Source organism: Carlito syrichta, unplaced genomic scaffold, assembly GCF_000164805.1.
Source record: "Carlito syrichta isolate Samal-C Ts95f unplaced genomic scaffold, Tarsius_syrichta-2.0.1 Scaffold315705, whole genome shotgun sequence".
NCBI classification, from domain to species: Eukaryota; Metazoa; Chordata; class Mammalia; order Primates; family Tarsiidae; genus Carlito; species Carlito syrichta.
Window position 1 is genome coordinate 1214712 of NW_007259801.1, and position 14876 is coordinate 1229587.

Genomic DNA, 14876 nt, shown 5'->3' on the forward strand with positions numbered 1-14876 from the left:
TCAGATGTTATAATCACATCCAATCCCAAGGGCTGTCATTTGAGAACCGCTGATGTGTACATATCTTCCAAGAACAAATCATTCAAATGTTACCAGGTGATCCTCTCAGTTTCTGCATCAATAACAGGGACGTGACAGGGGATTTGACTGGCGTCATGGCGTGGTGCCAGCTCCCCAAAGCAAGCCTTCTCTTCTATTGTCAAATACGGCGGGGGGGCTGAAATTTTATTAAAACGTATCGGTTTCTGGCTCAAGATAAACAACTTCTTTGGGTGCCCATTTAATTCAGGTTCTAAGCTGAGGCAGCGAAGACAGCACAGTCTAATGAATTCCAGCTCACTTGGGGCCATTCCATGACAAATCACTCATAATGGAATCTCTCCAAAGCACAGGAAAGAAATCAAAGACATCACGGTGCCTTTTTTCCGTCTCAATCAACTCCGCTGGCGAGGCTGCTGCTTCACCAGCACGGATGCCGGTGCCTGCTCCAGGCCCGTTCTCTCTCCTGTTGGCGCCATTGTTGATCTCTTCTCTTCTATCTAAATGACCATTTCCTAAAAGCCTCTGGTTTTTCTGCTCTGGTGGTTTCGAATGCAATCGCTGTCAAATAAGATCTTGGAAATTATCACCAGGAGTAAAAGAAATGAAAATCTGCATTAAAGTAACTCGATTGGTGCTTATGATGAATGGAGAGCAAATTCAAAATGGTCCTGGCTTATTTTCGAGACCTCTTCCACCCAGTTCCTGTTGGATAAAGTGAGGAAAGTGGACACCAGCGTTTATTAAACAAAAGAATTTATTACCCACAAGCTGAGAAGACCTGGTTATGTGTGAGCTGGCATTAAATAATTTACACATGTATTTCCGACAGGCTCTTATTATAAGTCTTCATCTGTTTACAAAAGCAACATTCAACTGTCCACCCTTTGCTGTGGCCAAGCCTGCCTTCTAGAAACAAGGAGAACACACCCTCTTTGCAAGCACGGCCTTCAGTGGGGTGGAAGTTGAGGCCACGCAGCTCTTCCATGCACCACATTCTCAGAATGCCCCAGGAAGTCAGTGGCTGTACAAAGCCCAACCCTGGGGGACAGAAGGTCAACATGCAGACCAGCCAGTGGCCAGGGCCCCACTTTCGCCTGCAGGCACAGTGAGAGCATCTGAAGCTTGGCCCGTCCTGGGAGCCCGGCAGACACACTCAGAGGCCCTCAGCGGAGCCAGCTCTGGCACTGGGTTCTGAGGTCCCAGGGCAGAGGGTCCAGCTCAAGGGTGGGTCCCCAGGGGGCAGGCCAGATGCCCTCCCCATGCACTGATGGACAGACGCTCCTTCCACGCCCGCCAACCACACCAGACCTGCCTGGCAGAACACTGAAGGAATGGAACTCAATATCATAGTAATAATGTGCAACAGGTCTTTTTTGCAAATATTTGGTCAGATCCTTTCAGTTAAATAAGAAAGCATCACATATACATACACAGTGTGCACACAAGACACAAGTATACTTGAAATGTACACACGTGTCTGATAGTATCTTTACTGGAAGACTAGTTCATCCATGCTATTTCAGATGGAACTTCCTGTGATCTTTGGTAGAAAAAAGGTCACCGGGTTTCTTCATTATAAAAATTCTGCCTTAATTAAAAAGAGAAGGCGCAAAGGCAGAGCCTCCTCAGCTGGTCTAACCCCAACGGAATCAATCTGATCACAGTGGTGTCTCCTCCACCCGGGTAGGCCTTGGCCACCTGCTCTGAGGGGGACGGAGCACAAAGTGGCCATCTTAAAATACCCCTCCTCAGCTGGGCGCAGTGGCTCACGCCTGTAATCCCAGTACTTTGGGAGGTGGAGGTGAGAAGATTGCCTGAGCCCAGGGTGAGTTCAACACCAGCCTGGACAACTTGTCTCTACAATAAATTAAAAAACTAGCCAGGCGTGGTGGCCCAAGCCTGTAGTTCCACCTACTTAGAAGGCTGAGGTGGAAGGATCGCCAGAGCCCAGCAGGTCAAGGCTGTGGCGGCCATGAGCGTGCCACTGCACTCCAGCCTGGGCGACATAGTGAGACTCCAACTCAAAAAAAAAAAAAAAAATCCCCTTCTCACAGGCCTTGCTGGGAACAAGAAGCCAAGGAAGGGCTGGAGGGCTCCCTGGCTCAGTCCCCTGGTAACTAATAGGGATAGGGTGAGTGAATGACTGAATGAGGTAAGGCAAGGCAAAACCAGATGGGCCCACGGGTCATGTGGGACTCAGCCACGCTGCTGGCTCCAATGCCGTCCGCTGGTTGTGAATTCCAGAACTTTCTAGATAACAGGCAGGTAATGCCTCAGCCGAGATGGCCACAAACGAGAGGCGGCTTGCCCAAGAAGCACCCCAGCACGAAACACTCCCAGGGGTAGTCGAATCTGGGAGTGAGGAAGCCCAAGATGGTGCGTGTCCTCAGTCTCGTCCCCGCCACAGGGTAGACACGCTCCACACATTTCCCCGGCTGGCCCGCCCCTGCCGGGTGTGGCTTCCCACCCCATCTTCTCGGGCTCCTGCCCCTGAGGGAGCTCCAGGAAGCAGGCGGGAGGCCCCCAGTGGCTGGCACACATCCCGGCTTATTCCACCTTCCAGATGGCGATCTTCCCCTCCTCCTCGCCTGCCCCGCTCAGCACGTATCTGTCCTCGGCCGAGCACAGCGTCCTCACGGTGTCTGAGTGTGCCACCAGCTCCTTCTCCACGGTCTTCCTCTTCGCATCGATCACGTAGATCTTGCCTTTGGGCCTCCCCTGCGACAGCCCTCGGCTGCCCACCCAGATCTGCAGGGAGAAACGGGAGGGGGTGTCAGTCGGGAAAGGGAGACCCTCCCGGGGTGCAGTACTTTACCCGGTGTCCTGGGTTGATTCATGTACCCCCAAGTTCATGTCCTTCCTGGACAGGGCTTCCGCTGGCTGAGGGGCTACCTCGTGGGCCCAGAGGAGGGACCCCCAAGCCACAAGTTCTCAGGCCTTGGAACCAGTGGACAATGTGACAGTCATTAACAATACTGTGTGGTGTACTTGAAACTGGCTAAGAGGGGAGACCGCAAGGGATCTCACCACACACCTACACAAAACCAGCCATGTGAGGTGACAGATATGCCAATTGGTGGTGATTATTTTACAATGTGTGTGTGTGTGTATATTTACAATTTTTACTTGGCAGTTATATCTCAGTAAAGTTAAGGGGGGAAGGAAATTGATGGAATTTCTCCCACTGGGCCTCAGACTTGCGTGGGACCCATCACCCCCTTCTCCGTCAAGTTTCTCCCTGTGGGACAGGAATGTCTATCCTCTGCTTGTCCCGCCATCAGATTTAGGAAGTGACAACTCATTTCTAGTTTCCCGAGTTCACAGCTGGAGTGTCTTGTCCCAGGAAGGCCTGGACCCGAGCCATATCCATCGGAGTGAGCTGGTCACATCCAGAGATTGTTAGAGTTCATGCTGGATGAGGCTAAAACTTTGGAGGACGTTGGGAGGAAGTGAATGTATTTTGCATGTGGGACAGATGTGAATTTTGGGTGGCCAGAGGGCACACGGTCATGGGTTGAGGAGCGTCTCACTCCCAAATCCACGCCCTTCCCAGACTCTCAGATCGTGAGCTTGTTTGGAAATAGCCTTTGCAGATGTGATCAGTTAAGAGGCAGGCATGTTGGAATAGGGTGGGCCCTTAACCCAGGATCACTGATGGCCCCATAAGAAGAGACACAGAGGCACACAGAGAGTGTGCTCTGTGAAGATGGGCATGGGTCAGAGTGACACATCTGCAGCCAAGGACCAAGGACGGCCAGCAACATGGGAAGCGGAAAGAGGGGTGGGGTGAGTTCTCCCACTGAGCCCCCAGGAAAGACACAGCCCGGAGACACCTTGATCTCAGACTACCTGCCCCGAAAACTAAGAGAAAATAAGGCTCTGCTGTGGTAAGCCTGCACAGGCCAGGGCAATCTGTGGCCGCCTAGGAAACAGTTGGTTCTAAGGGCTTTAACCACATGATGAAACCGGGGTGTCTGATGAGCCGTGAGACCAGCTGGTGCCGTATTCGGCTTGTTCCCATTAAGGGGAGAAGGACCCTGAGAGGTGAGGACAGGAGGCATGAGTCGGTGTGGCGACTGGCTCCCTGGGGAGCGGTGGAGACACAGCGGGGTGGGGAGGGGAAAGAGCGCCCGGCGGAGGGGGCACTAGGCCCTGGGCCCTACCTGCTGCTTCACCCTGATCATGCAGCTGATCTCGGAACAGTCCTGAAGGGGCACCCTCTGGGGGGGCTGGGCCAAGTCCTTCAGGCTCCAGATGTAAAGCTCGCTGTAGCCCGCGCAAGCCGCCCACAGCTGCTCCTGCTGCAACAGAAATCACGGCGTGGGCTGTGGGCTGCGGCAGCCCAGGGCCACGTGACCGGGCACACACAGACCCCGTGGGGATACCTCGGGAAGGAGCTGGAAACCGAGGAAGGTGGTGCTCGTCTCTTTGAAGTTCTCATCGACCTTCAACTCTTGACGAAAAAAGTCATTGAGTGTCACAACCACAATGCTGCTACCTGTACCTGCAAGATGGAAGAGCCAGGATGGGGAACAGGCAGAACAAATCTGAAACATAAAGCTGAAACAACTGGTCAGCACCAAAGCCAGAGACGGCCAGCTCCTTCTACAGGCACTGGTGGGTAACTTGGTATTTGTGCCGTGATGCTCCCCTGGGGGCGGTGCAGCCATGCTCTCTTACCATCTGTCCACGCACAGCCTTGAGACCCTGAGCCCTTTTTTCACTGATGAGGAGACAGCTGGAATCCAGTGCTGTCCTCTGAGGCTTTGCACCATATGGCGAAAAGAAGTGGCACATCCTCAGAAGCTTCTGGCCACAGTTGCTTTGGGGTTTTCTATCACTTGAAGCCAAAGCCCCATGAGTGAGTGTCAGAATACAAGGCAACAATACCTTGCCTCTATAGCAGTGATCCCTAAGCTTTTTGGCACCAGGGACGGGTTTTGTGGAAGACAATTTTTCCACAGATGGGGGTGGTGGGAGATCACCGGGCATTAGATTCTCGTAAGGAGTGCGCAACCTAGAGCCCTCACACGCGCAGTTCACAACAGGGCTCAGGCCTGTGAGAATCTAATGCCCCCACTGATCTGACAGAAGATGGAGGTCTGCTTGCCTCTGCTCACCTCCTGCTGTGTGGCCCGGTTCCTAACAGGCCATGGGTCAGTATCAGTCCGTGGCCCGGGGGTTGGGGACCCCTGCTCTAGGGGCATGGATCTGTGTTTGTTCTGAGAGCTTCTCAGCCCATTTCTATTGATCATGTAGACATGTCTTTGTACATAAACCAAGAGTTGTCACATCTGGGAGACCTACAAGCCCTCAAAATTAGCACTGCAGAGAGGGCACAAAATCAAGACTGAAATCGTCTGTAAGGAACAGCTACCATGCCACCCGACTTCCTTCCTAGTGCTGTATTGCATGCATCCCTCCATCTCCACCCACCTCCCAGCAAATGCCAAAGCCACCGTGCTAGCTTCGGAGATGGGAGAACAGGAAGACACGAGCCCGGTCCTTGGGGAGCGCCCCTCCAGGCCCAGAGGGAGGGGCTGACTCACGAGCAAGGGGGCCCAAGAGAACATCAGGGCCTCGACGTTTACCTTAGCATCTGGTCAGCTATATTCATCTGAAATGCATCCAGGAGTTGACACTCACAACCCCACACCTCGCACATACAAGCACACACAAACACCTATGTCCTACAGCCACTGGAGACCAACCAAAGCGGAGGGGATATGGTCCCTGAAAGAAGAGAAGCAAACGTGGAGAGCTGCACAATTGCCAGGCTTTACCCAAGGGCACTGAGGAGCCAAGGTTCCAGTAGGGTGTGGCAGTCTGAGTCAGCTGAGGGGATGCTTTGGGGCTGGCAGTGTGGCTGGAAATGGAGGGGAAGTAGCCTCAAAATGAGGGATTTGCCCCCCCACCAATATATATGAATTTCCCTCAAATCCTAGGCTGATTCCTAAACTGTAGATAAACAAAAGAAAGCGGCAGCTGGAACATTCAAGAGCTGAGAGGACATTCCAGTGCTTCCTAGTTCTAGAGAGACAAAAGTTCAAAGTTCCAGCTCCTGCAAGGTAGATAGGCTTGGTATAGACTTGAGTATTCCCTGGAAACCTCAGAAAGCCTATGTTTTAGGAATAAAGACCACACCTGAACTGAGGGCTCTGCTCTAGGGTCAAAACTGAAAACCAAGCCTCCACACAGGTACAAGATAATCTGCCATTGCTTAATGACCAGCTAAAGAAAGATATAACCTAGAGTCTCTTCAATGTGCCATCAACAATGTCCAGGACATGATAAAAACATTACTATACGTGTTACTTCTGGTTCCAAAATGGCGGCAGAGATACAAGCTAGTTTCACATCCCCACTCCCCAGAAAACCAAAACCAAATATACAGCACCATGGTTATCACCAGCAATATCCCTTAACTCAAATGAGGACAAGACAGTTCCCAGGGCCACAGGGAAGTGAAAATACTGAGCAGACAGTAAGGGAACTGAACTTCCACATCCACGAGGCCCCTCCACCAATTCTGCCTCGTACCAGGCACATGAAAAATACTCCTCTAACTTATGTTTCCTACACTGGATGGAAAAAGTGACACGGAGGGAGAACAATCAGCTTCGCTATCATCATGGGTTCCCTGGCAGAAGACCTGACCCTGCCTTAGTCCATGGGAAGCATCATGAGTGTCTAAAGGGAGAAATATCCCAGAGGACAGCCAGAGACAAAGGGGGGAGGGAGGACTCCCATCCCCAGCCCTGGACACTCTGCTCTGCAACTCAGTCAAAGGAGATGCCCATCAGAGCGGCTGTTCAGCAGCACCGTGCTGTAGGAAGTACCTTTGCAGGTCTCCTGGGCATGAACCCAGAGCGGGCATTCCCCCATTGCGGGGATATCCGCCTTAGGACTGCTCCCATTCAGGCTGGGCAGTGCTCCCGTCGTTTATTGGCACTGAGGCAAACCTGGGGTTATGGCGCCACCTAGAGCCAAAAGGGAGGCAGTGGCCTAGCAGGAAGGAATCTCTAAGCAAAATGCCCAATAAAAAACAAAACATGCCAGGCATAGGAGACTGGAATAAAGAACTAAGCCTTCAGTGCAGAGACATAGACATACAGCCATAAGAAACAACAGCCAACAGGGAACCATGATCTTTCTGAAAGGACAAAGCAAGGAACCAATGACTGGCCCTAATGAGATGGCGATAGTGAGCTCTCTGATCAAGAGTTCAAAATAACAGTTTTAAGGAAACTCAGTGATCTCCAAGATAACAGAAAATGATTCAGAAATGTATCAGAGAAATTTAACAGACACTGAAATAATATTTAAAAAGTCAAACAAATTTTGGAAGTGAGAAATACATTTGCTAAACTGAAAAATTCATCAGAGGCTCTCAACAGCAGAATGGATCAAGCAGAGAAACAATCAGTGAGCTCAGAGACAGGCTATTTGAAAATGCACAGTCAGAGAAGAACAAAGAGAAAAGGAATAAGACAGTCTACGAGATATAGGAGATTACCTCAAAAGACCAAATGTAAGAATTATTGGTGTCCAAGAAGGAGCTGAGCAAGAAACAATAAATGGAAAGCTTATTCAAAGAAGCAATAACAGAAAACTCACCAAAAACATGAGAAATACATAAATATCCAGCTACAGAAAGGTCAGAGAATATCAAACAGATTTGACCCAAATAGGACTTCTCCTAGGCATATAACAATCAGACTCTCAGAGGTCAAGGGCAAAGAAAGACTCCTACAAGCAGCAAGAAAAAGGAAGCACACAACATTAAAAAGCTCAGTTCTCCTGACAGCAGACTTCTCAGCAGAAACCACACAGGGCAGGAGGAAATGGAATGACACTTTCAAGGAACAGAAAGAAAAAACTGCCACTGAAGAACACTGTATCCAGCAAAGTCATACTTTAAATATGAAGGAGGAGAGAGAGAGAATCTTTCCCAGACCCCCCCGCCCAAAGCTGAGAGAATTCACCACCATCGGACTTATCTTACAGGAGACGCTAAAGGGACATCTTCAATCTGAAGGGAAAAAAAATCCTAATGTGGAAAAAGAACACATGAGAAGGCATAAAGCTCACAGTTAAAATTAAGTACATGGACAAACCTAGAGTACTCATGCTGTGCTTGTGATGTGTAATCCACTCATAACTCTAGTATGAAGCCCAAAAGACAGATCTATCAAAAACAATAATAACTACCAGCTACCTATTTTTTGTTTGTTTGTTTTATGTTGGGAGCCGGGCACGGAGGCCCACTGAGCATTAGGGATCAGGGAGGGCCGTGGACCCTAAGACCACTAGGATGCGTTAGGGAGCTGTTGACTCCATTCTCTCCTCCCTTTCACATTTAGCCAAAAGGAACTCTGCTGACCTGAGCTGAAGGCTCTGTGACTGTGACAGGCATGGCTCGCTCTAGAAACTCATTGTTCCTGTTTCCCATGAACTGCGGTTTCGGCTTAGGCATTAGATATAATTCAAACTCAGGTCACATTTGGGAGCCTTTTATATGATACAAGCTTCTTTATAAGATTTAAAAGTTTATTTGTAGAATTAGTATATACTTATGGAGAGCTGTTTTCAGCTTTAGATGGTATAGAAGATTATCTAGAGTTACCAGAAATGGCCCAGCACAAACTTTGGGCTGGGCCACATTCCTGAGGGCCCAGCGCGTACTTTGGACTGGGCTGCATTCTTTTAGGTTGGCTTTAGCTACAGTTAGTTTAGGGTTTTTCTACCTATTATAGAAATTGAATTTATTTTATTCATAGAAAGTATTGTAGAATAGGTCATGCTAACGTCAGGGAATCATGTTAGTTCAAGCATGATCAATCATGATATTTTGAGGTTTAATAAGAATACAGCTAACTTTAGAAATTTCATTGTTCTCATTTTCTACTATTGTGGTTTTGGCCTTAGTACAATTTACAGTTTATATTTGGGTTTTATTTTTAGAAACTTTATTGCTGATGATCAGCTTTATATATTAGGATTAGGAATTAGAAACTTTTATAGAAATTAAGATAGATATATAGGATTTTAGAATAGCCATTTTGTTAAGAGATTGTAATCGATTGTTCCAAGAAGTTGCCCACTGTGAACCTTGGACTGGGCCGCATCCTAAAAGGCCCAGCGTGATCTTTGGACTGGGCCACATTCTTTAGGAACTGGTTTAAGCTATAATTAAGAGCTCCCATAGCAACTGTGTAAGTAAAATTAGCATAGAATAGAAAGGTAATAAGATTTAAGTTAGTCATCATGGGTGTTATGTGCGCATGAGCTTTAAAAGTGATTGATTATGAGAACATCAAGATGCTAGTAGGGATTGTTGCATTGTTTTTGAGGAACATTAACTAGCATAGGGAACAATAAGACAATTTTGGGGTTTGACCTTCCTCATACCTGAGAAAATATCTGGTGGGTGGGGGACGCCCCTCATGCACCTGGCTTTGTGTTCACGTGAAAGACTTGTGAGACTGTCAGTGTAAAATTTGGGGATAAATACCCGCTGTAACTTCCAATAAAGGCTTCTGCACTAGACAGAGTCCAGTCTCTTTCTTTTTCCCGCAGTCTCTTTCTTTTTCCTGCAGTCTCTTTCTTTCTTTCTTTTAATATCTATCCCTACAGATTCGCCGACGCCGCCACCTCTTTCCAGGGACCCTCAAAACCTGCAGGGGCTGGCCCCCCACAGTTTTAGAGTTGAAGTCTCATTCTGTCACCCATGTTGGAGTGCAGTGGCACACTCACGGCCACCCCAGCGTTGACCTGCTGGGCTCTGGCGATCCTTCTACCTTAGCCTTCCAAGTAGTCGGACTATAGGTGTGCACTACCACACCCAGCTAATTTTTGATTTATTGTAGAGATGAGGTCTCACCACGTTGCCCAGGCTGGTGTTGAACCCATGGGCTCATGTAATCCATTCGCCTCGGCCTCCCAAAAAGTGCTGGGGATTACAGGCTGAGCCACCAAGCCCGGCCACAAACTACCTATTAAGAGATAGATAGCAATATCATTCTCATCAGGGAAATGCAAACCAAAACCACGATGAGATATCATCTCACCCCAGCTAGAATGGCTATCATTACAAAGACAAAAAATAACACTGGTAAGGATTCGGAGAAAAGGGAATGCTCATACGTGTTGGTGGGAATGTAATTTGCACAGCCATTATGGGAAACAGTATGGAAATTCCTCAAAAAACAAAAAACAGAACTACCAGATGATCCCCCAATCCCACTACTGGGTATTTATCCAAAGAAAAGGAAATGAGCATATATCAAAGGGACACCTATACTCTGATGTCTATAGCAGTGCTATGTACATGGTAAAGATTTAAAGAAATTAAATGAAGTGTACATCATTGAAGGAATGGATAAAGAAAATGTGAGTATCTGTACACAACGGAATACTGTTCGGTCATTAAGAAGAATCAAATCCTGTCATTTGCAGCAAGATGGATGGATTTGGAGGGCATTATGTTAAGTGAAATAAACCAAGTACAGAAAGACAAACATGCATGTTCTCACTCATATATGGGAGCTTAAAAAAGCAGATCTCATGAAGCCAGAGAGTAGACTGGTGCTTATCAGAGGTGGAAAAGGGGAGGGGAAAAGGGAGGAGGAAGAGAAACTGACTAATTGGTACAAATAGATGGCTTGATTGAAGAAAGAAAAGCTAGTGTTCAGTAGATCATAAGGTGATTGTAGTTTTCAAAGATCTATTACCCCTTCCAAAATAGCTTGAAGAGAATAATTTGAATGTTTCTAGCATGGCGACAAGACAAATACTTTAGGTGATACTTATCTCAAGCACTCTTATTTGATTTGTACAAATTATAAGGATGTATGAAATGGTCACATCTACCCCAAGAACACATACATCTATCACCGTATATATCACCATATATATAATTTTAAAAATCACCATACATGCAAAGCATGAAAACATTTTCTAAATGTCCAGAGAAAAACAGCAGATGACAGATGATCCAGTATCTAGCAGACATGGACTTTATACCAATAATTACAAATATATTTTTTAAACTTACAGGAAGATATAGAGAGAATGGGTAAAGAAATGAAGAATTTAGAAGAGAAATGGGAGTTGTAGAACTAAAATGAAAATTTACTGGAGAGATTTAACAGGAGGCAGAACATAGAAAAAATGTTCAGGTCTTATCCAAATGAAAGCAGAAAGAGAAAAAAGAATGAAAAAAAGCATAACAGTACCCAAGATCTGTGGGACAATACCAAATGGTCTGAAATATATACTTAGAATCTCAGAAAACAGGGGGTGAGAGAATGGGGCAAAAAATTTTTGAAGAGATAATGGTTAAAATTTTTCCTAAAATTCATGAAAATAAACTCTAAGTAAGATAACACAAAGATCTTCTTACCTAGTCACACAGTAGTCCAACTCTATGCTGTCCAATCAAAGATAAACCTTAAAAGCAGCTAGAGAGGATTACACCTGTAATCCTAGTACTTTGGGGGGCCGAGGCAGGAAGACTGCTTGAGCCCAGGAGTCTGAGACCAGCCTGGGCAACATAGTGACACCTCATTTCTAAAAAAAACAAAAAAACAAAAAACTTAGCCAGAAATGGTGGCATGTGCCTGTAGTCTCAGGTACTCAGGAAGCTGAGGCAGGAGGTTTACTTGAGCCCAGGAGGTCGAGGCTGCAGTAAGCCATGAAGTGCCACTGCACTCCAGCCTGGGTGACAGAGTGAGACCCTGAATGAAAAAAAAAAAAGCAGCTATAGAAAACAGACACATTATATTCAGCTGAATAATAAGAATGATGGTAGACTTCTCATTCAAAACAAAGTAAGCTAGAAAAGGAATAATAATGTAGTTGAAAAAATTAAAACGATTAGCCTAGAATTTATTCTCAGCAGACTCAAATTATAAGAAATACTGGCTGGGCGCAATGGCTCCCGCCTGTAATCCCAGCACTTTGGGAGGCTGAGGCAAGAGAACTGCCTGAGCCCAGGAGTTCAAGACCAGCCTGGGCAACTTGGTGAGACCTCTTCTCTACAATAAATTAAAAAGACTAGCTGGGCATGGTGGCGTACGCCAGTAGTTCCAGCTACTTGGAAGGCTGAGGCAGAAGGATGTTTGAGCCCAACAGGCTGAGGTTGCCGTGGCCGTGAGCATGCCACTGCACTCCAGCCTAGGTGACAGAGTGAGACTCCAGCTCTTAATAAATAAATAAGGAAATTATTTAGGCTACAGGTGAAGGATGAAGGTGGAAGCCTGTGTCTTTAGGAAGGAATGAAACTCACCAGAAAAGGTAAGTATATAGGCAAAAATAATTTTTTTCTTAATTTCTTTGAAAGACCAAAGAAATTTTTTCTTTAGCAAAAATTTTAAAAATATATTCAGGGCCAGGTGCAATGGCTCAAGCCTATAATCCCAGCACTTTGGGAGGCCGAGGCGAGGGGACTGCCTGAGCCCATGGGTTTGAGACCAGCACGAGCAACTTGGCAAGACATCATCTCTACAATAAATCAAAAAATTAGCTGGGCGTGGTATGGAGCGCCCGTAGTTCCGGCTACTTGGAAGGCTGGGGCAGAAGGATCGCCAGAGCCCAGCAGGTCGGCGCTGGGGTGTCTACGTTTGTAAAAACACAACAAACCATACACCTATTTTTTGCACTTTATGTAAACTATGCTTCAGTTAAAAGCAACACATTCCTGAGCATCACTCATGTGATCAGGCATACACCAAGGAAGACCAAGGTGCAGCAACTTCTGTGCTGGGATGTTCAGAGCCACGGACTGTGAGCCACCATCAAAGTGTTGCACCTCCCGTCACTCCCTGGCAACGTGCCCGGTTTGGGTCCACGGACTCTCCGGCCAGGAGAACACACAGCACAGCCTCGCCCAGTTGGCCCCGTGCAGGGAAACATGATGGGGCCAACCGGGGGCTCCCTGGAGGGGCACAGGTCAGGAACCAGAGATTAAAATTAAAACCAGGCATGCGAAAAGCAAAGGAGCAGAGGCTTTTGCTTTTGTTGGGTGTCCTTTTCCCAGGAGGGACACCCAGTGTGATGGTGGAGGCAGAGGACTTACAGCACCACAGCCGGCCGCCGTGCAGTCTGATGGACGTGAGGCCGCCACACGGCAGCTGGAAGCGACTGGTCACCTTCAGCGTGCTCACGTTCCACACCAGCACCATCCCGTCTATGCTGCACGAGTAAACCACGCTGGAGGTACAAAAGACACACTCACATTTACTTCGGGTCCTGGAAAAGCTGTGCACGTTTTAATCCAGGAAACAAATTACCCTAACTTGCAAACATCCTAGGAATGTGGCCAGAACAAGGCTTAGTTAAAATGTAACCCATTCCAGCAGGGTGCAGTGGCTCACGCCTACAATCCCAGCACTCTGGGAGGCCTGGGCAACCTGGTGAGACTTTATCTCTACAATAAATCAAGAAAAATTAGCTGGGCGAGATGAACCCAGCAAGTCGAGGCTGCGGTGGCCGTGAGCGTGCCACTGCTCTCCAGCCTGGGCGACGGAGTGAGATTCCAACTCAAAAAATAAAATAAAATAAAATATAACGGATTCCAGCAGCCCAGGGCTCACGCCTGTTATCCCACCACTTTGGGAGGCAGAGATAGGAGGATCACTTTAGCCCAGGAGTTCGAGACCAGCCGGGCAACATAGCGAAACCTTGTCTCTACAAAAAAATTTTTAAAAATTAGTCGGGCATGGTGGTACACGCCTGTAGTCCCAGCTACTCAGGAGGCAGAGGTAAGAGGATCATTTGAGCCCTGAGCCCAGAAGGTCGAAGCTGTGGTGAGCTGTGACTGTGCCACTTCACTCCAGCCTGGGAAACAGAGTGAGACCCTAGCTCAGAAAAAAAATGTAACCAATTCCACAGAAAAAGACGTGTTTCTCAGGATGCCCCCATCTCCTGTCACCATTGGCTACAGGCCTGCAGAAGTATTGTGAGTAAAACCATGATGTGACCATGTGCATGCTTCAGTGCCCTGGCTTGGACTGGGGTGGGCTCTGGTCAGTGTTCCATGAGCCCTCTGTCCCCGGGGCTTGGTTCACTTTCAAGCTAGTACCTTCTATCTCGCCTGCACAGTGCGTGACACAGGGCGCCACTGAGACCAAGTTAGGGGAAAAGGGGGTGGGGAGCAGTGACCCCCATGCCCAGGGCTGGGCTGCCCCAACCAAGTGGGGGGCCTCAGACACACCTCCCACCCCCCACTGAGCCCCCGCTCCCTCCACCTGGTCCTCTTCCTTCCCTGGGGCCCACTGGGTGTCAGGCCATGCTCTACCTACAGGACACACAGCCTGAGCAGACATCTGTCCTCAGGGTACTGTTATTCTTAATGTAGGTAAGCCATGAAAGAGGTATTTAAGTGTTAGGCAGGATCTTGGCCCCCCAAAAGACCTGCTGGTGTCCTAACCCTCCTTACCTCAGAATGTGACCCGATTTTGGAAATAGGGACTTTACAGAGGTACCCGAGTTAAATAAGGTATTAGGGTGAGCCCTAATCCAGTATGACTGGTGTCCTTATAAACGGGAAATTGGGCCCAGAGCTAACATGCACAGAGGGAGAACATCGTGAAGGGACAGAGCTGACCAAGGGATGCCCAGGATTTTGGAGGAATGTGGAGAAGCCTCTTCCCCTGCAGGTGTAAGGGAGCACAGCCTTGCTGGCACCTCGATTTTGAATCCTGGCCTCCAGAACTAATATCTGTCGTTCTAAGCCATCTAGGTAGTGGGGCTCTTTCATGGCCACCTGGGAAACGAATGCAAAAATGAAATACAGGCTTGCTAGAACATGGTGAGTGGTGGGGCGGGGCTTG

At 47.9% G+C, this 14876-nt stretch overlaps 1 protein-coding gene across 1 annotated transcript in view; it reads right to left on the reverse strand.

Annotated features, from left to right (window-relative positions):
* Positions 1 to 2589: 2589 nt before the first annotated feature.
* The window catches only part of DENND3 (DENN domain containing 3), a 79091-nt gene continuing 66804 nt past the window's right edge, over positions 2590 to 14876 (reverse strand). The window contains exons 20-23 of the mRNA XM_008073163.2: positions 13121 to 13254; positions 4428 to 4546; positions 4206 to 4343; positions 2590 to 2790 (exon numbers count right to left, since the gene is read on the reverse strand). Coding sequence (XP_008071354.1) covers positions 2590 to 2790; positions 4206 to 4343; positions 4428 to 4546; positions 13121 to 13254 — 592 coding nt within the window. The remainder of the gene's footprint in view (positions 2791 to 4205; positions 4344 to 4427; positions 4547 to 13120; positions 13255 to 14876) is intronic.